Raw genomic sequence first — 11,385 nt, 5'->3', positions numbered from 1 at the left:
ACTGAAAGCTCGGCAAGAGCCGAGGACAGACAGACGGATGGAGGATGTCACTGAGTCACGTGACGTTAGGGTGATTTCCAGTCATGCTTGTGCAGTTGGGTGGCTGTGAGGAGGAGGAAGCAGTTGTGATGCAACCATAAAAAGGTATTTTACAGACTGCAGCGGGCAGGTGAAATGGTACATGCCCCAGAAGTGCATGGCAAGAGCATCAAGGCTGGCTCCCAGGGAACAGCTCTGCATGCCCAGGTCTCATTGCAGAAGGGTGCTGCTCATGGGGCAGGACCCGCCGTTCCCACACAGCAGCACCCTGAGGTCCAGGGCACACCCACCCCTGCTTGACCATCCCAGGGAGGCCCTGGGGACCAGAAGCCCCCGGCTCCCTTGTGTTCAATCGCTTTGGTTGGGCTGATGAGCCATTTTCACCCTGCGGACGGGGCCACCCTGCTTCATCGCAGCTGTGCCATCGCCTTCCTGCCACCCAAGTGGGTGGTGGGTGGCCCCCATGCCCACTCTCCAGGCTCCCCACGACCGCCTGAAGCAGAGGAGCCATGGAAGGGAATAAGTGACCCAGTGACCTGCAGGCACAGCCCCAGGCCCAGCCTCACACACGGACACACTCTGGGGGAACCTGGAAATGTGCAACTGCCCCAAAAAACGTAAGTGAGAAAGCAAGAAAGGGACAAAAGAGAGAGCAGGGAGGACCTGGAGAGCTGTGAGAACCACGGGGACGGTAAACGGAGGAAAACCAGGGTAAAATTGCCAAATGAAAGAGAAGTAAGAGAGGAGTGGGAGCATGGGGCTGGGGGTGGAGAGGGGGCAGAGGGACAGGACAGGGACCGAGGGGGACGAGGAAGCACAGGGCGCCTTGGCTGGTGAGCCCGCATGGATGCCAGGCGCCCCCGCACCAGATGCCCCTGCACCGCGCGCATGTCCCCACGGCAGGATCCCGCCGAGCCCCGGGCCGGGCGTCCTCCGTGTGCCGGGGCACCAGCCCGCAGCGCCCCGCGCCTGCGCCCGCCCCGGGCCCGGCCGCAGCGCTCCCGGCGAGCGCGCAGCGCCGTGCACCAGGCTGCGCCGCGGGAGGGGCGGGGCCTGCCCGGGGGCGGGGCCTGCCCAGCGGGGCGGGGCCTGCCCGGGGGCGGGGCCGATGGGGGCGGGGCTCAGCTGATCCCGGCAGTTCCGGGCTGGGCACACGCGCGGCGGCGCCGAGTGGAGCGGGCGGGGCGCGGGGATGCAGCCGCCGCCGCGCAAGGTGAGTCGGGGGCCGGGGCCACGCAGGGAGCGGCACCGGCACCGCTGGATCCGGGCCGGCACCAGGCCGTGAGGTCGGACCGGGGAGTCGGGGCCGGCTGCTCGAGCGGCCCCGGGGGGCCCGCACCGGGACGGCCCCGGGACTGGCGGGGCCGCGGGGCTCCGCGCACACGGGCGGCCCGGTGGAGGCGGCACCCCCGCCCGAGCAGGGTCTCGCCCCGCGCCCTCGGGTGCCCCCCGCCCGGCTGAGGGCTGCCCTCCTCGCAGGTGAAGCTGACGCAGGAGGTGAAGGTGCACTTCACAGAGCAGCTCTCCAGCCTGCAGAGCAAGCAGCAGCGGGACACCGAGCTGCTGGAGGACATCAGGTACCGGCCGCCCGTGGGCCTCCTCGGCCGCCCAGGGGGCCAGCACGCCACCCCCGGTCTCCTGACCGGACTCCCGGCTGAGACCTGCAGGCTCGGTGCACTGATGGCACTCATCCGCGACCCCCTCTCCCTAGACTGCACAAAGCCACGTCCGGCAGCTGAAGTCTCGGGAGTCTTTGCCCTCCGGGGTGGTAGGCCGGGAGGGCCTGCCAGACGGGGCCGCATCCTGCACGCCCTGAGCACCGCCGGCTGCTGCGGGCGGATTGCAGGGGCACCGAGGGCGCGGGGAGGGTCCGAGAGGAGCATGGAGCCCAACACGACGGGGCTGCACTTACCTTGGATGTTTTGAGCAACTCTTTAGAGGTCACCGGCCCTCTGATGCCTCCGCGAGGGTCCTCGGAGCACGTGGCTGATGGGGGACTGAGACCTGCCAGCTTGTCTCACACGTGGGGCAGGGAAGGGCTGGCGCAGGGTAGGGCCCTCCAGGCACAGCTCACCTTGAGCCCACTGCCCCGGGTGACGTGGAGGTCATGGGCTCTGTCACCGCTGTGGGACAGGCCACCCTGGGGCACGGCTGGTTCAGGAGAGGGATCTGGGATCTGGGGCGGATGGAGGCACCCCGGTGGTGGGTAATGGTGAGAAGATGGCCCTGTCCATCTCGCACACGTAGGGCTCTCACCTTCCCTGCATGTCCTCTCCCTACAGGTCCTATAGCAAGCAGAGGTCTGCGATCGAGAGGGAGTATGGGCAGGTAAGGAGGTGACACTGGGCTCCTCGCTGATCCCGCGGACGTTTTGTGGCACGTGTCGATGTGCTGCGGCACCAGGGCTCAAAGTGGCCTCGCACCGACCTCGGTGACACCATTTCCCATAGCCAAGGTCGCCCGTGGTGGGGCTGCAGTTGGGCCGAATCCCACCGGCCCTGGGCTCTCTGTCCTCCTCTGCTCCCCTCTTGCCATCTCCCCCGCCACGGGAGCCCAGGCGCTGTGTGGGAGGTGCTGCTGGCCCCTGCATTCCCTGGGGGGTTGCCCATGGAGCCGGGCCGAGGGCGGGCAGCCCTGGAGCAGGGTGCTGGGTCCTCTCCGAGGCAGCGAGGAGGCCACGGCCCTCCGGTCCAGGGTGTTTTGGAGCAGCACACAGCCCCGTGCAAGTAACAGATTGGGGGTTTGCTCTCAAATGTCAGACATTATTTGAGCCAAGCATGGTTTCGCTGTGACACCCGTGTCTTAGCTCATCTGTTTGTCTGTGCAAGTCAGTGCCAGCTGGGATCCATTTGTTCCTTCGAAGGGAAGGATCAGCGCTTTCCGTCACGGGAGGGATCGATCGCTCGTCGATTGCCCTGCTGAGGGACTTCGCTGAGCACAGCACAAACCAAACCTCCTGTGCTTTGGGGCCCTAGAGGCAAAATGGGGGGGAAGGAAATAATGCAACTCCAGTGTCTGCTTGATCATTGCAGGGCTCTTCTTTTAAATATCAGAGCCTGGTTTATGTTCCTTGAAGCATCCTCTGCTGTTTCCCTTAAAAAGATGCTGCAGCAGAGCTCTGCTGATGCAGAGTTTCGCAGGTTGGTGACATGCTGCAGGGAGTCCTCCATACACCCTGCTCCCCTTCCTATGTCGCGCTCCCTCCTTGTTCAGTAGGCAGCAACTGCTTGTCCCCCACCTTCGGTACTCGGTGCTGTGATGTTAGTAACTGGCCGTGCTTTTGCTACAAAGGTAATGATTAATAACAGTTTAATACCCCAGGAGAGAACTAAATGCTGAATTGCAAGCAGAAGGAATAAAGGGCTCAGAGAGATGGCAGATCCCAAGCGCTGGCAGAGCAAGGTATCGTAGGGAAGACGAGAGCTTCGGTCACGGGTGGTGAGCCACAGTGTAGGGCCAGGCCAGGTTTGTCAGGAGCCATTGAGTGAGGTACTGGGCACCAGGGTGCAATGCTGAGGCCAAGCTGTGAGCTGTCGGTGCAGGGCTGGAGCAGAAGAGCTGGGCAAAGGATGCCCAGATATGTTTAGAAAAGGGGGCAGAGGCTTGGGGACCACTGCAAGACCTGTGTGTGCCCCGAAATGGGCTGCAAATACCCCAGCAGGGGCCCAGCATCCCTCTCTGCCCTTCCTTCCCTCTCCCTGTAGGACAGCAGTCTGGTCCCGGCTGCCCAGCAGTGTGCCACCTCGCTCCTGCCTCTGCCTTACTCCGTTCTGCCTCCCGCGCGCATGGCATCCATCCCTCTGCAGCGTCGATCCACTGCCCTGCTCCAGCCTAACCTCTTCTCTCTCCTGGTGGCTGCTGGGCACTGGCAGGTGGCTCTGGGGAGCCCACAGCCCAGAGGGTGCAACTAACTCCCTGCTCAGCCCCGCGTGAGTAACTGAAGTGGCCTCTCGCTGTGCCTTGGCTTCCGCCTGTCTGTTGCTGCCCTGCTGCTTTCTCAGCCTCTTCCCTGGTTAGGTGCCCAGCCTCAGCCCTCCCAAATGTGCTGGGCGCTCGGCGGACGTCTCTGGTGAGCCTGGGATGGGTTTGGACACACAGCTCCACCTCACGGGCCCCAGCACCCTGGGCTCAGAGGAGGATTGTCCCCCTCTCCGCTGGAGGTTCAGGTCATTCTGGACTTGGATGTGTTGGTGGCTTCTCTCTGGCTTCTTTATTTGGCCATTGCCCTTGCAGCCGCTGTGTGTTGCAGCCTGTTTCTGGCCACTGGCGGTCCCCCTCCCAGCCTTCATTCTTGAAAGCTGCAGGACAAGGCCTTTTGTAATGGTGGCTAGTCAAAGTCTGCTTCTCTGGGTCAGCCGGGGCTCTTCCCCCCTAACCCGCACGTGTTGTCTGGCATCGCCTTAGCTGCAAGATGCCCTTGGCAACTGTGCCTATCACTGGGAGCACTGGGTTTTGGGGCTCTGACCCAACCCTGTGGGCACCCCAGTGGGTCCAGCACATGAGGGCTTTTTGTCCTTCCTCTGCATGGCCTGCTTTGGGGCAGGGGGATGTACAGATCTCCCTTTATGCCTTCGATGCGCCCCCAAATGCATCAGCATTTAAATGAAGACCTTGGACTAACCTAAGCCCTGCACAGGCATTCTAGCATTGAGGGAGGAGGTGTGATAAAAATTGGACTTTTATCTCCAGGCCTGAGGCTGAGAAGGTCAAAATCCAAGCAGGGCCAACCAGAGTGACATCTCCTTGTGGGCAGGTCCCACAAGCGGGATCCAAAGGTGCTGAGCTCTGTCCACCCGGCAGTGGGGCGGCAGGTGCCAAGCATCTGGCTGTGGGTGCTGTGCCTGTCTGGGCCGAGGTCAGGGAAGCTCTGCAGGGTGGTCATCGGGCTGTGCCAGGGCTCAGACCTTCTGGGGGCTCCCCGGGGAGCCAGTTTGGGCTCCTCTGCCCTTTCAGGGACCAGGCTGACCCTTGGGCACTGCCAGCCGTGTCCTTCTTGTGACTGTGCGCTGCAGCCAGCTTGGTCGCAGCCACGTGCCCTTGCTCTCGCTTCCCTCCCTGTCCCACTTCTCCCGCTGTCAGCGGTGGAGCAAATGCCCCACGAGGTTTTCCTGCGAGGAGTGACCTCAGGACCCTGGTTCCCCGGACTCCTGGGTCCCCATCAGCCTCAAACGACCACAGGGTCCCCTCCTGTCCCATTGCTCTGGGGGCACCCACAAAGCGGGCAGCCCAGTCTCATTCCCCAGCATGGGAACACGTAGCTGGTGGGCTGAGTGTGGGCAAGCCCATGTGCCAGAGGTGCCCAGCTGGGCAGCAGAGCAGCCAGCGATGGGAGGTCTGTCCACAGGCACTGCAGAGGCTGGCAAGCCAGTTCCTGAAGAGAGACTGGCAGCGGGGCCGCAGCGAAGCCAATGACTCAAGGTGGGCCGCAGGGTGAGGTGGCTGGGGCAGGGTGGCGAGGGGATGCGACCTGGAGGTCAGAGGTGGCCAGGTACGTGGCCTCCTAACTGGGAGCATGGCTGGCGGGACGGGCTAATTCAGACCAGGAGTCGAGTGCCCGGCAGTGCCCGAGATGCTCTCCCTCCAAGGATGCCGCCCTGGGTGAGGCCATCTCTGAGGATGTGGTACCAAACGCAAAAGGGACTGCAGGGGGCAGGTGGCTGGTGATGTCCTCAAAGGCATCCCCAGAGTCCCAGCTGAGACCTGGCAGGGAAGCAGGAGAGCCCCACAGCAGGAGGTGTGGGAAAAGAGAGCTGGTTTAACCCCCTTCCCTGGCATCCATGCCTGCAGGAGCGTCGTTGCTGTATGGAAGGACGTCATTGACAGTACCATGTACGCTGGGCAGGCGCGTGTCACTGCCTCAGAGAGCTATCGCACCATCGCCCTGGAGGCCTCCAAGACTGCCCGCATGTCCAAGGAGCGGATGCTCAAGAAGGTACTCGGGAAAGACGAGGGCATGTGCCCCATGGCCAGGGACAGCTGCAAGGAGGGCTTATGGCCAGGGGAGTTCAGGGCCCCTGTGCCCAAGCGAAGGTGACGGAGCTGCCAGTCCTGGGGCTGACCCTTCCCCCTGCCCCAGGGCATCGAGCAGATGCAGAAGGTGCAGGCAGAGTTGCTGGAGACGGTGAAGGAGCTGGGCAAGGCGAAGAAGCGATTTATGCACCTCCAGCAGAGCAACGAGGTGGCCAAGGACAAAGCCGCGGATGTGGAGGCCCGGTGAGTGGGGTGGGAGGAGGGCACGGTGGGGCTGTGGCAGAATCAAAGAGGATGGACTGTGAACTTCTGCCTCCACCTTTCTCCCCAGGCTCCGGAAGAGTGACCGGGGGATATTTCACACGAAGGCCAGCCTGCAAAAACTCAGTGCCAAGGTCAGCAGTGCAAGGATGGATGGATCCTTGAACACAAGGGCAGCAGCAGAACTGGTCCAGGGCTGGTGTGGGATGCTGGATGGTGTCTTCCACCCAGTCACCAGGCCATGCTCTCCCTGTCTCACAGTTCTCTGCACAGCTGGCTGAGTACTCAAAGCAGCTCACAGGGGTGCACAATGAGTACGTCCTCACACTGGTGTCTGCCAATGCCCACCTGGACCATTACTACTGCGTGGAGTTGCCTGCTGTCATGCAGGTGAGAGCTGCTCTGACTCCTGGCTTCCCTCACTGGCTTTGTCCCCTCTTATGCTGGGAGCAGGGGTTTCTGACTCTACCCATCTAGGGTCCTTGAAGAAACATCTCCCAAGCCTGGCTAGGTGCTGGACACAGGGTCCCACTGCACCTGCGGTGCTGGGACAGGGTGCAGCAGGCTGTCCCATGTACATGGCTGCCCTCTGCCTGTCTCAGCATTTCTTGGGCATGTGGCAGGTCCCTGGTGCCCAGCCTGAGGCTTGTCCTCAGCCCACCATGTGGGCAGCACAGTTGGGCTGTCCATGAGCTCCCCAGGGGTTGGCAGGGAGATGTGAGAGGCTGGATGATGAGCAGGCACTCGGGGTGCCCCACTCCTCGGCTCTGTGTGGGCACCATTGGTGCTGCAGGGTGTGCAGGGCTCCCCTGCCTCTGAACCTGGTTTCCCCAGGCCCTGGATGGTGACCTTTATGAGCGACTCCGGGACCACTTGACCTTGACCAGCCAGACAGAGATAGAGATCTGCCAGGCCACAAAGGAGTGGTTCCAGCGCGTTTTGGAGTCATCCACACGGGTAAAGCTATCCCTTCTTGTCCCAGGGCTGGGGCTGGCCTCCACTGGTCCCTTTGCATTCTGGACACTGCTGGGTTGGTGGAGGGGATGAGTGAGCCCTTCATCCCACCTTGCTCCCATGTATCTCCCCACCACTGCAGATATGCCGGGAGCAGAACCTCCTTCTCTTCCTCCAGGACCACACTGCCTTCACGCTGACACCAGAGCAGCGATTCCAGCTCACTGGCGTGGACCAGGTACATTGTGAGGCTGGTCTGGTGACCATCTGAGCGCTCAAGTCCTTCTCAGCCGTGCTGTCTTTGCCTAGATGTGTCTCCTGGAGCCGGAGAGCAGCAGTGCCAGTGAGAGCAGCCTGGAGAAGGAGGTGCGGCGCTGGGCCACGCGGGCAGCCAAGGACTACAAAATCAAGACGCACAGCGAGCAGGTGGGTGCTCGGCACAGGTTGTCCTTCCTCACAGAGCCACTGTGCCCTGGAGGGCTGTGCAAGAGGGCAGAGGCTGCAGCCCCTTCCCTCACGCTCCTCTGTGCTCGTGAGCCCTGGTGAGCTGTGGTTGTTCACCCAGGTCCTGCAGAGGCTGGAGGCCAGGAGGCAGCAGGCCGTGGAGGCAGAGGTGGCCACCATGGAGCGACGAATGGAGGAAGTGAGAGAGAACATCTGGAAGGCGGAGGTGGGTCTGGTGGGGCAGAGCTGCGCAGTCCCTGCTCCCTGAGCCCACTCCAGGCTGGAGCTCCCAGACCTGGAGGTTTGGGAGTGGCTTTGGCAACCACAAGCACTTTATCACCCCCTGCCTGGGTGGACATGGGGGATGTGGAGCCGTGGTGGTGCAGCACAGACCTTGGGCAGCAGCAAGGCAGGGGGGTGCTGTGCTGTGATAGCACCCACTCCCAGGAGCAGGTGCCTGGGAAGTGGGCTCACATGCCATGGGTATCTTCTTGGACCCTGAACACCACCATCCCCACTGCCTCCCATCAGCTCTTCTGCACGTTTGCATGCTGGCAGCCCGGTTCTGCTTTATCCCCCGAATCCCGCTGCCTGACCTCCTTGGAAGTGCTGCCGTGCTAGGTCGGGCTTCAGGCCAGTAAGGCACGCTGAGGCCTGACTGAACTCAGCCCACGGCCTCCCCACAGGTCAGCAAGGTGAAGGCAGATGCCCGACTGGCGCTGCTTCGCACAACCGGGCTGGATGTGGACACCTGGCTGGCAGGGGCCATGGCGCAGGCGCTGGAGGAGCTGGAGCGCGAGCGGAGCCTGAGCGCAGCCCAGCAGGCCGAGAAGGAGTCGGCACCTGCGGTGAGAGCAGCCTGAGCACCGGGAGCCCGGGTGGCTGGCAGCAGCCCTGGCTGGGAGCAGCGGGGAGGGACGGTGCAGCCCCCAGTCCCTCTAACTCAGAGTTTGTCACTAGACAGAAGAGTTTGACCTGGCAGAGTTTGACGACTACGATGACAGCGTTGAGCTGTTCGAAGATGTTGACCCTGGCCCTGCTGGCCGCGCGTATCCTTACACTTGCCGGGTGATTTTCGGATACCAGGTAAAGCAGCTGTCGGAGCACTGTGGCTAGTTCGCGAGGGCTCTTGGCGCCCTGCCCCGAGCCATGCCTGCTTGAGGCTGGCCCTGGCAGCCTTTATACCACTTTGCACCATGTCCCATGTCCCCCTGCAGGGCTGCCAGGCAGACGAGCTGTCCATTGCCCAGGGAGAGGAGCTGGAGATCATCGAGGATGGCGATGCTGAGGAGTGGGTGAAGGTGGGTGTGGGTAGCCAGAGGAAGGGGCATTGGGCTGAGCATCCCTGAGGTCCTCTCGTCTCCCTACCCTGGGCTGCAGGATCTGGCCCATCCCAGAGCTGGGGCGAGTTTGGGGTCCCTGTGAGTCCCACTCATGAGGGCTGTCCCAGTCTGGGGGCTGGGGCGAGCATGGTCGCGAAGTCACAACCTGGGTTCACTGCTGGGATTGTAATGTGGCTTTTGCCCTTCCAGGCCCGGAACAAGGCAGGCCAGGTTGGCTACGTCCCCGAGAAGTACCTGCTGTCCCTGGGCTATGTGGACAGTGAAGCGGGCTCCACGGCTGGGGGCAATGCTGCGGGGCCCTTGGAGACAGCCCTGCACCGGCAGCTCTCCAGCATCATGGCTGCAGAGCTGGTCCTGGAGCCCGGAGGTGGGTACCGACGGATCATCACCCTAGTCTGGGTAGCAGGACTGGTGCATGTCCACAGTGCAGGCACCAAGCCATGCCCCCTTCGACTCAACCTGTCTTTCCCTATGGGGTATGGCCCCACAACTTGTCCCTAGTGCAAGGAGTAGTATCCCCTTTGCGCTCACGGGGGCTGTGCCCAGGAGTGCTGAGCACGCACAACAGCAGCAGCTATGGCTGCTGAGCACCTTGAAAACGGAGCTTGTCCTCCCACGAGGGTGGCTCTGGTCTCTGCCACATGCTGAGGCAGCTGACAGCAGCTTCCCGCTCTCTCCGCAGCCTGGCTGGTGCGAGCCCTCTACGACTACGAGGGGCAGAGCCCCGAGGAGCTGAGCTTCCCCGAGGGCGCCATCATCCGCGTGCTGCCCCGGGCAGAGGGCGAGGTGGATGATGGCTTCTGGACAGGAGACTTCAATGGCCGCATTGGCGTCTTCCCCTCCCTCGTGGTGGAGGAGCTCACTGGGGCTGGGGGCTCTGCTGGGCAGGTGGGTCCCGCCAAGGCTGAGCTGGGCCTGGCTGCCTGTTGGGGCAGGGTGATAAAGCCCATGCTGGGTGAGGGAGGGAGGGAGTTCACGTGTCACCAAGGATGGGTACTTCATCCCCTTGGCATAGGACAGGGGTCCATCTCATACCCATCTTTGCTGGCACATGGGTACTGTGTCTCCGAGGTGACCTTCTAAAGGTGTCCCCGGGCCCTGCACTGCAATCAGGGTCTCTGCAGGCTGGGGAGCACCCGCTGCTTCGAGCACCCTCTGCTTTGTATTTTCAGGAGCTGCCGTCACCCTCCCCTCCGCCATTCTCCCCTCCCGGCCTCGCGCCCGGGGCCAGCCTGGCCTCCAGCCCCGCTCCAGAAGTGCTGCTGGGAGGTGAGTGCCACGAGACCAGGGCGCTGGAAGGGCTGGGAAGGGGATGAGGGGTCTTGGACACATGCCCACCTCATCTCCCTGTCGCATTTCCAGTTTGCAGGCAGGACGGCCCGGCCAGCGGCCAGAGCTCTCCAGACCTGTCAGCCAGCCGCCTCCGTCCGGTAAGTGCCTCTCTGGGGCCACCCATGGCCCTGGGAGCCCCTCAGCAGTGATGCTCCCTGCCCTCCTCGTCTCCCAGACCCTGGAGCTGGACAGGAAGGGGCTGCAGTTCACAGCAGCCCAGCTGTACTATGGGATGGGGCTGTCCACACGGCGCAGGGTGCCCTGGAAGGGCCGGGAACAGTGCAGGAGCCTGGAGTCGGGGCGAGCCGGCAGTGCATGGCCGGAGCAGTCAGCACCGCTCCCCTCTCTCCGCAGCTCCGAGCGCCTCCCCCACCGCCTGGCAGAGCCCCTGAAGCTGACCCTGAGCTGCACTTTAGCTGACCCTGGGAGTCCCTGTGCTCTGCCTGCACCCGCTGGGTCCTCAGGCCTGCAGTCTGCGAAAGCTTCACCCCAGCAAACTGCATCACCCACTCAGGATGCTCTCCCTGCTCCTCGTCCCACACGGCAGGGGCTGGCACAGAGGGCAGCACTAGGACGTGCTCTCCTGTGTAAGCAGTGACCTGCCCGGAGCCCCACTGCTCCCCCAAGCTGGTCTCTCTGGGGGGGGGGGCATATCCTGCTGTTGCTCCCATGGTACTCAGTATAGCTTACAGAGCAGTCTTGTCTCTGTGCAGAACACCGGGCAGCCCTGCTCCTGCCTGGAAGCACCTTTACCCAGAGCAAGGCAAGGAGCTCAGTGCTGCAGCCGTGCCCTGTCTTGCCCTGTGCTGACGGTTCTCACCTCTGCCCCTTCTCCGTGCCCCCAGCTGGCATCCTTGTCCGTCCCTCCCTCCTTGCTGATGGTGCAGCCTCTCCCCATGCCCTGGTCCCTCGGGGGAGTGCAAGGGCTGGGGGGGGGGGGGGGGGGGGGTGTCACATAGCCCACTGCCCAGCCAAGGGGGGACTTGGGGACCCTGGGCATCTCCCTGCCTGGGAGGCAGCAGGGGCAGGCAGAAGCAGGCAC

The 11,385-nt window shown here is 63.2% G+C and overlaps 1 protein-coding gene across 6 annotated transcripts; it reads left to right on the top strand.

Annotated features, from left to right (window-relative positions):
- Positions 1-1,141: 1,141 nt before the first annotated feature.
- On the top strand, positions 1,142-11,284 carry FCHSD1 (FCH and double SH3 domains 1). Of its 6 annotated transcripts, none has more exons than XM_064520786.1 (20): positions 1,142-1,252; positions 1,519-1,616; positions 2,322-2,367; positions 5,384-5,457; positions 5,827-5,971; positions 6,116-6,252; positions 6,341-6,404; positions 6,532-6,660; positions 7,105-7,227; positions 7,367-7,462; positions 7,534-7,650; positions 7,790-7,894; positions 8,355-8,516; positions 8,629-8,754; positions 8,886-8,969; positions 9,201-9,378; positions 9,694-9,899; positions 10,184-10,280; positions 10,374-10,441; positions 10,698-11,284. In XM_064520786.1, exons 1-20 carry the CDS (start codon positions 1,232-1,234, stop codon positions 10,761-10,763), a joined length of 2,142 nt encoding a protein of 713 aa, XP_064376856.1. In that variant the 5' UTR covers positions 1,142-1,231; the 3' UTR covers positions 10,764-11,284. The 6 variants fall into 6 exon arrangements, with proteins under 6 accessions (XP_064376856.1, XP_064376857.1, XP_064376858.1 ...); XM_064520790.1 differs by lacking the exon at positions 1,142-1,252 and adding an exon at positions 3,072-3,179 and having other exon boundaries at positions 1,541-1,616; XM_064520787.1 differs by lacking the exons at positions 1,142-1,252; positions 5,384-5,457 and adding an exon at positions 3,744-3,968.
- The last annotated feature ends 101 nt before the right edge of the window (positions 11,285-11,385 follow it).

The sequence above is a fragment of the Dromaius novaehollandiae genome, chromosome 15 (genome assembly GCF_036370855.1).
Source record: "Dromaius novaehollandiae isolate bDroNov1 chromosome 15, bDroNov1.hap1, whole genome shotgun sequence".
In the NCBI taxonomy this organism is placed as follows: Eukaryota; Metazoa; Chordata; class Aves; order Casuariiformes; family Dromaiidae; genus Dromaius; species Dromaius novaehollandiae.
This window is presented reverse-complemented; position numbering and strand designations above follow the sequence as displayed.

Bases quoted from the DNA above. Each gene is read 5' to 3' on its own strand.
- FCHSD1 (XM_026097734.2), top strand. From the start codon at position 3,619: ATGTTTAGAAAAGGGGGCAGAGGCTTGGGGACCACTGCAAGACCTGTG. The intron at 5,972-6,115 runs GTACTCGGGAAA...CCCCTGCCCCAG, and splicing joins AGGAGCGGATGCTCAAGAAG to GGCATCGAGCAGATGCAGAA. The intron at 7,651-7,789 runs GTGGGTGCTCGG...TTGTTCACCCAG, and splicing joins TCAAGACGCACAGCGAGCAG to GTCCTGCAGAGGCTGGAGGC.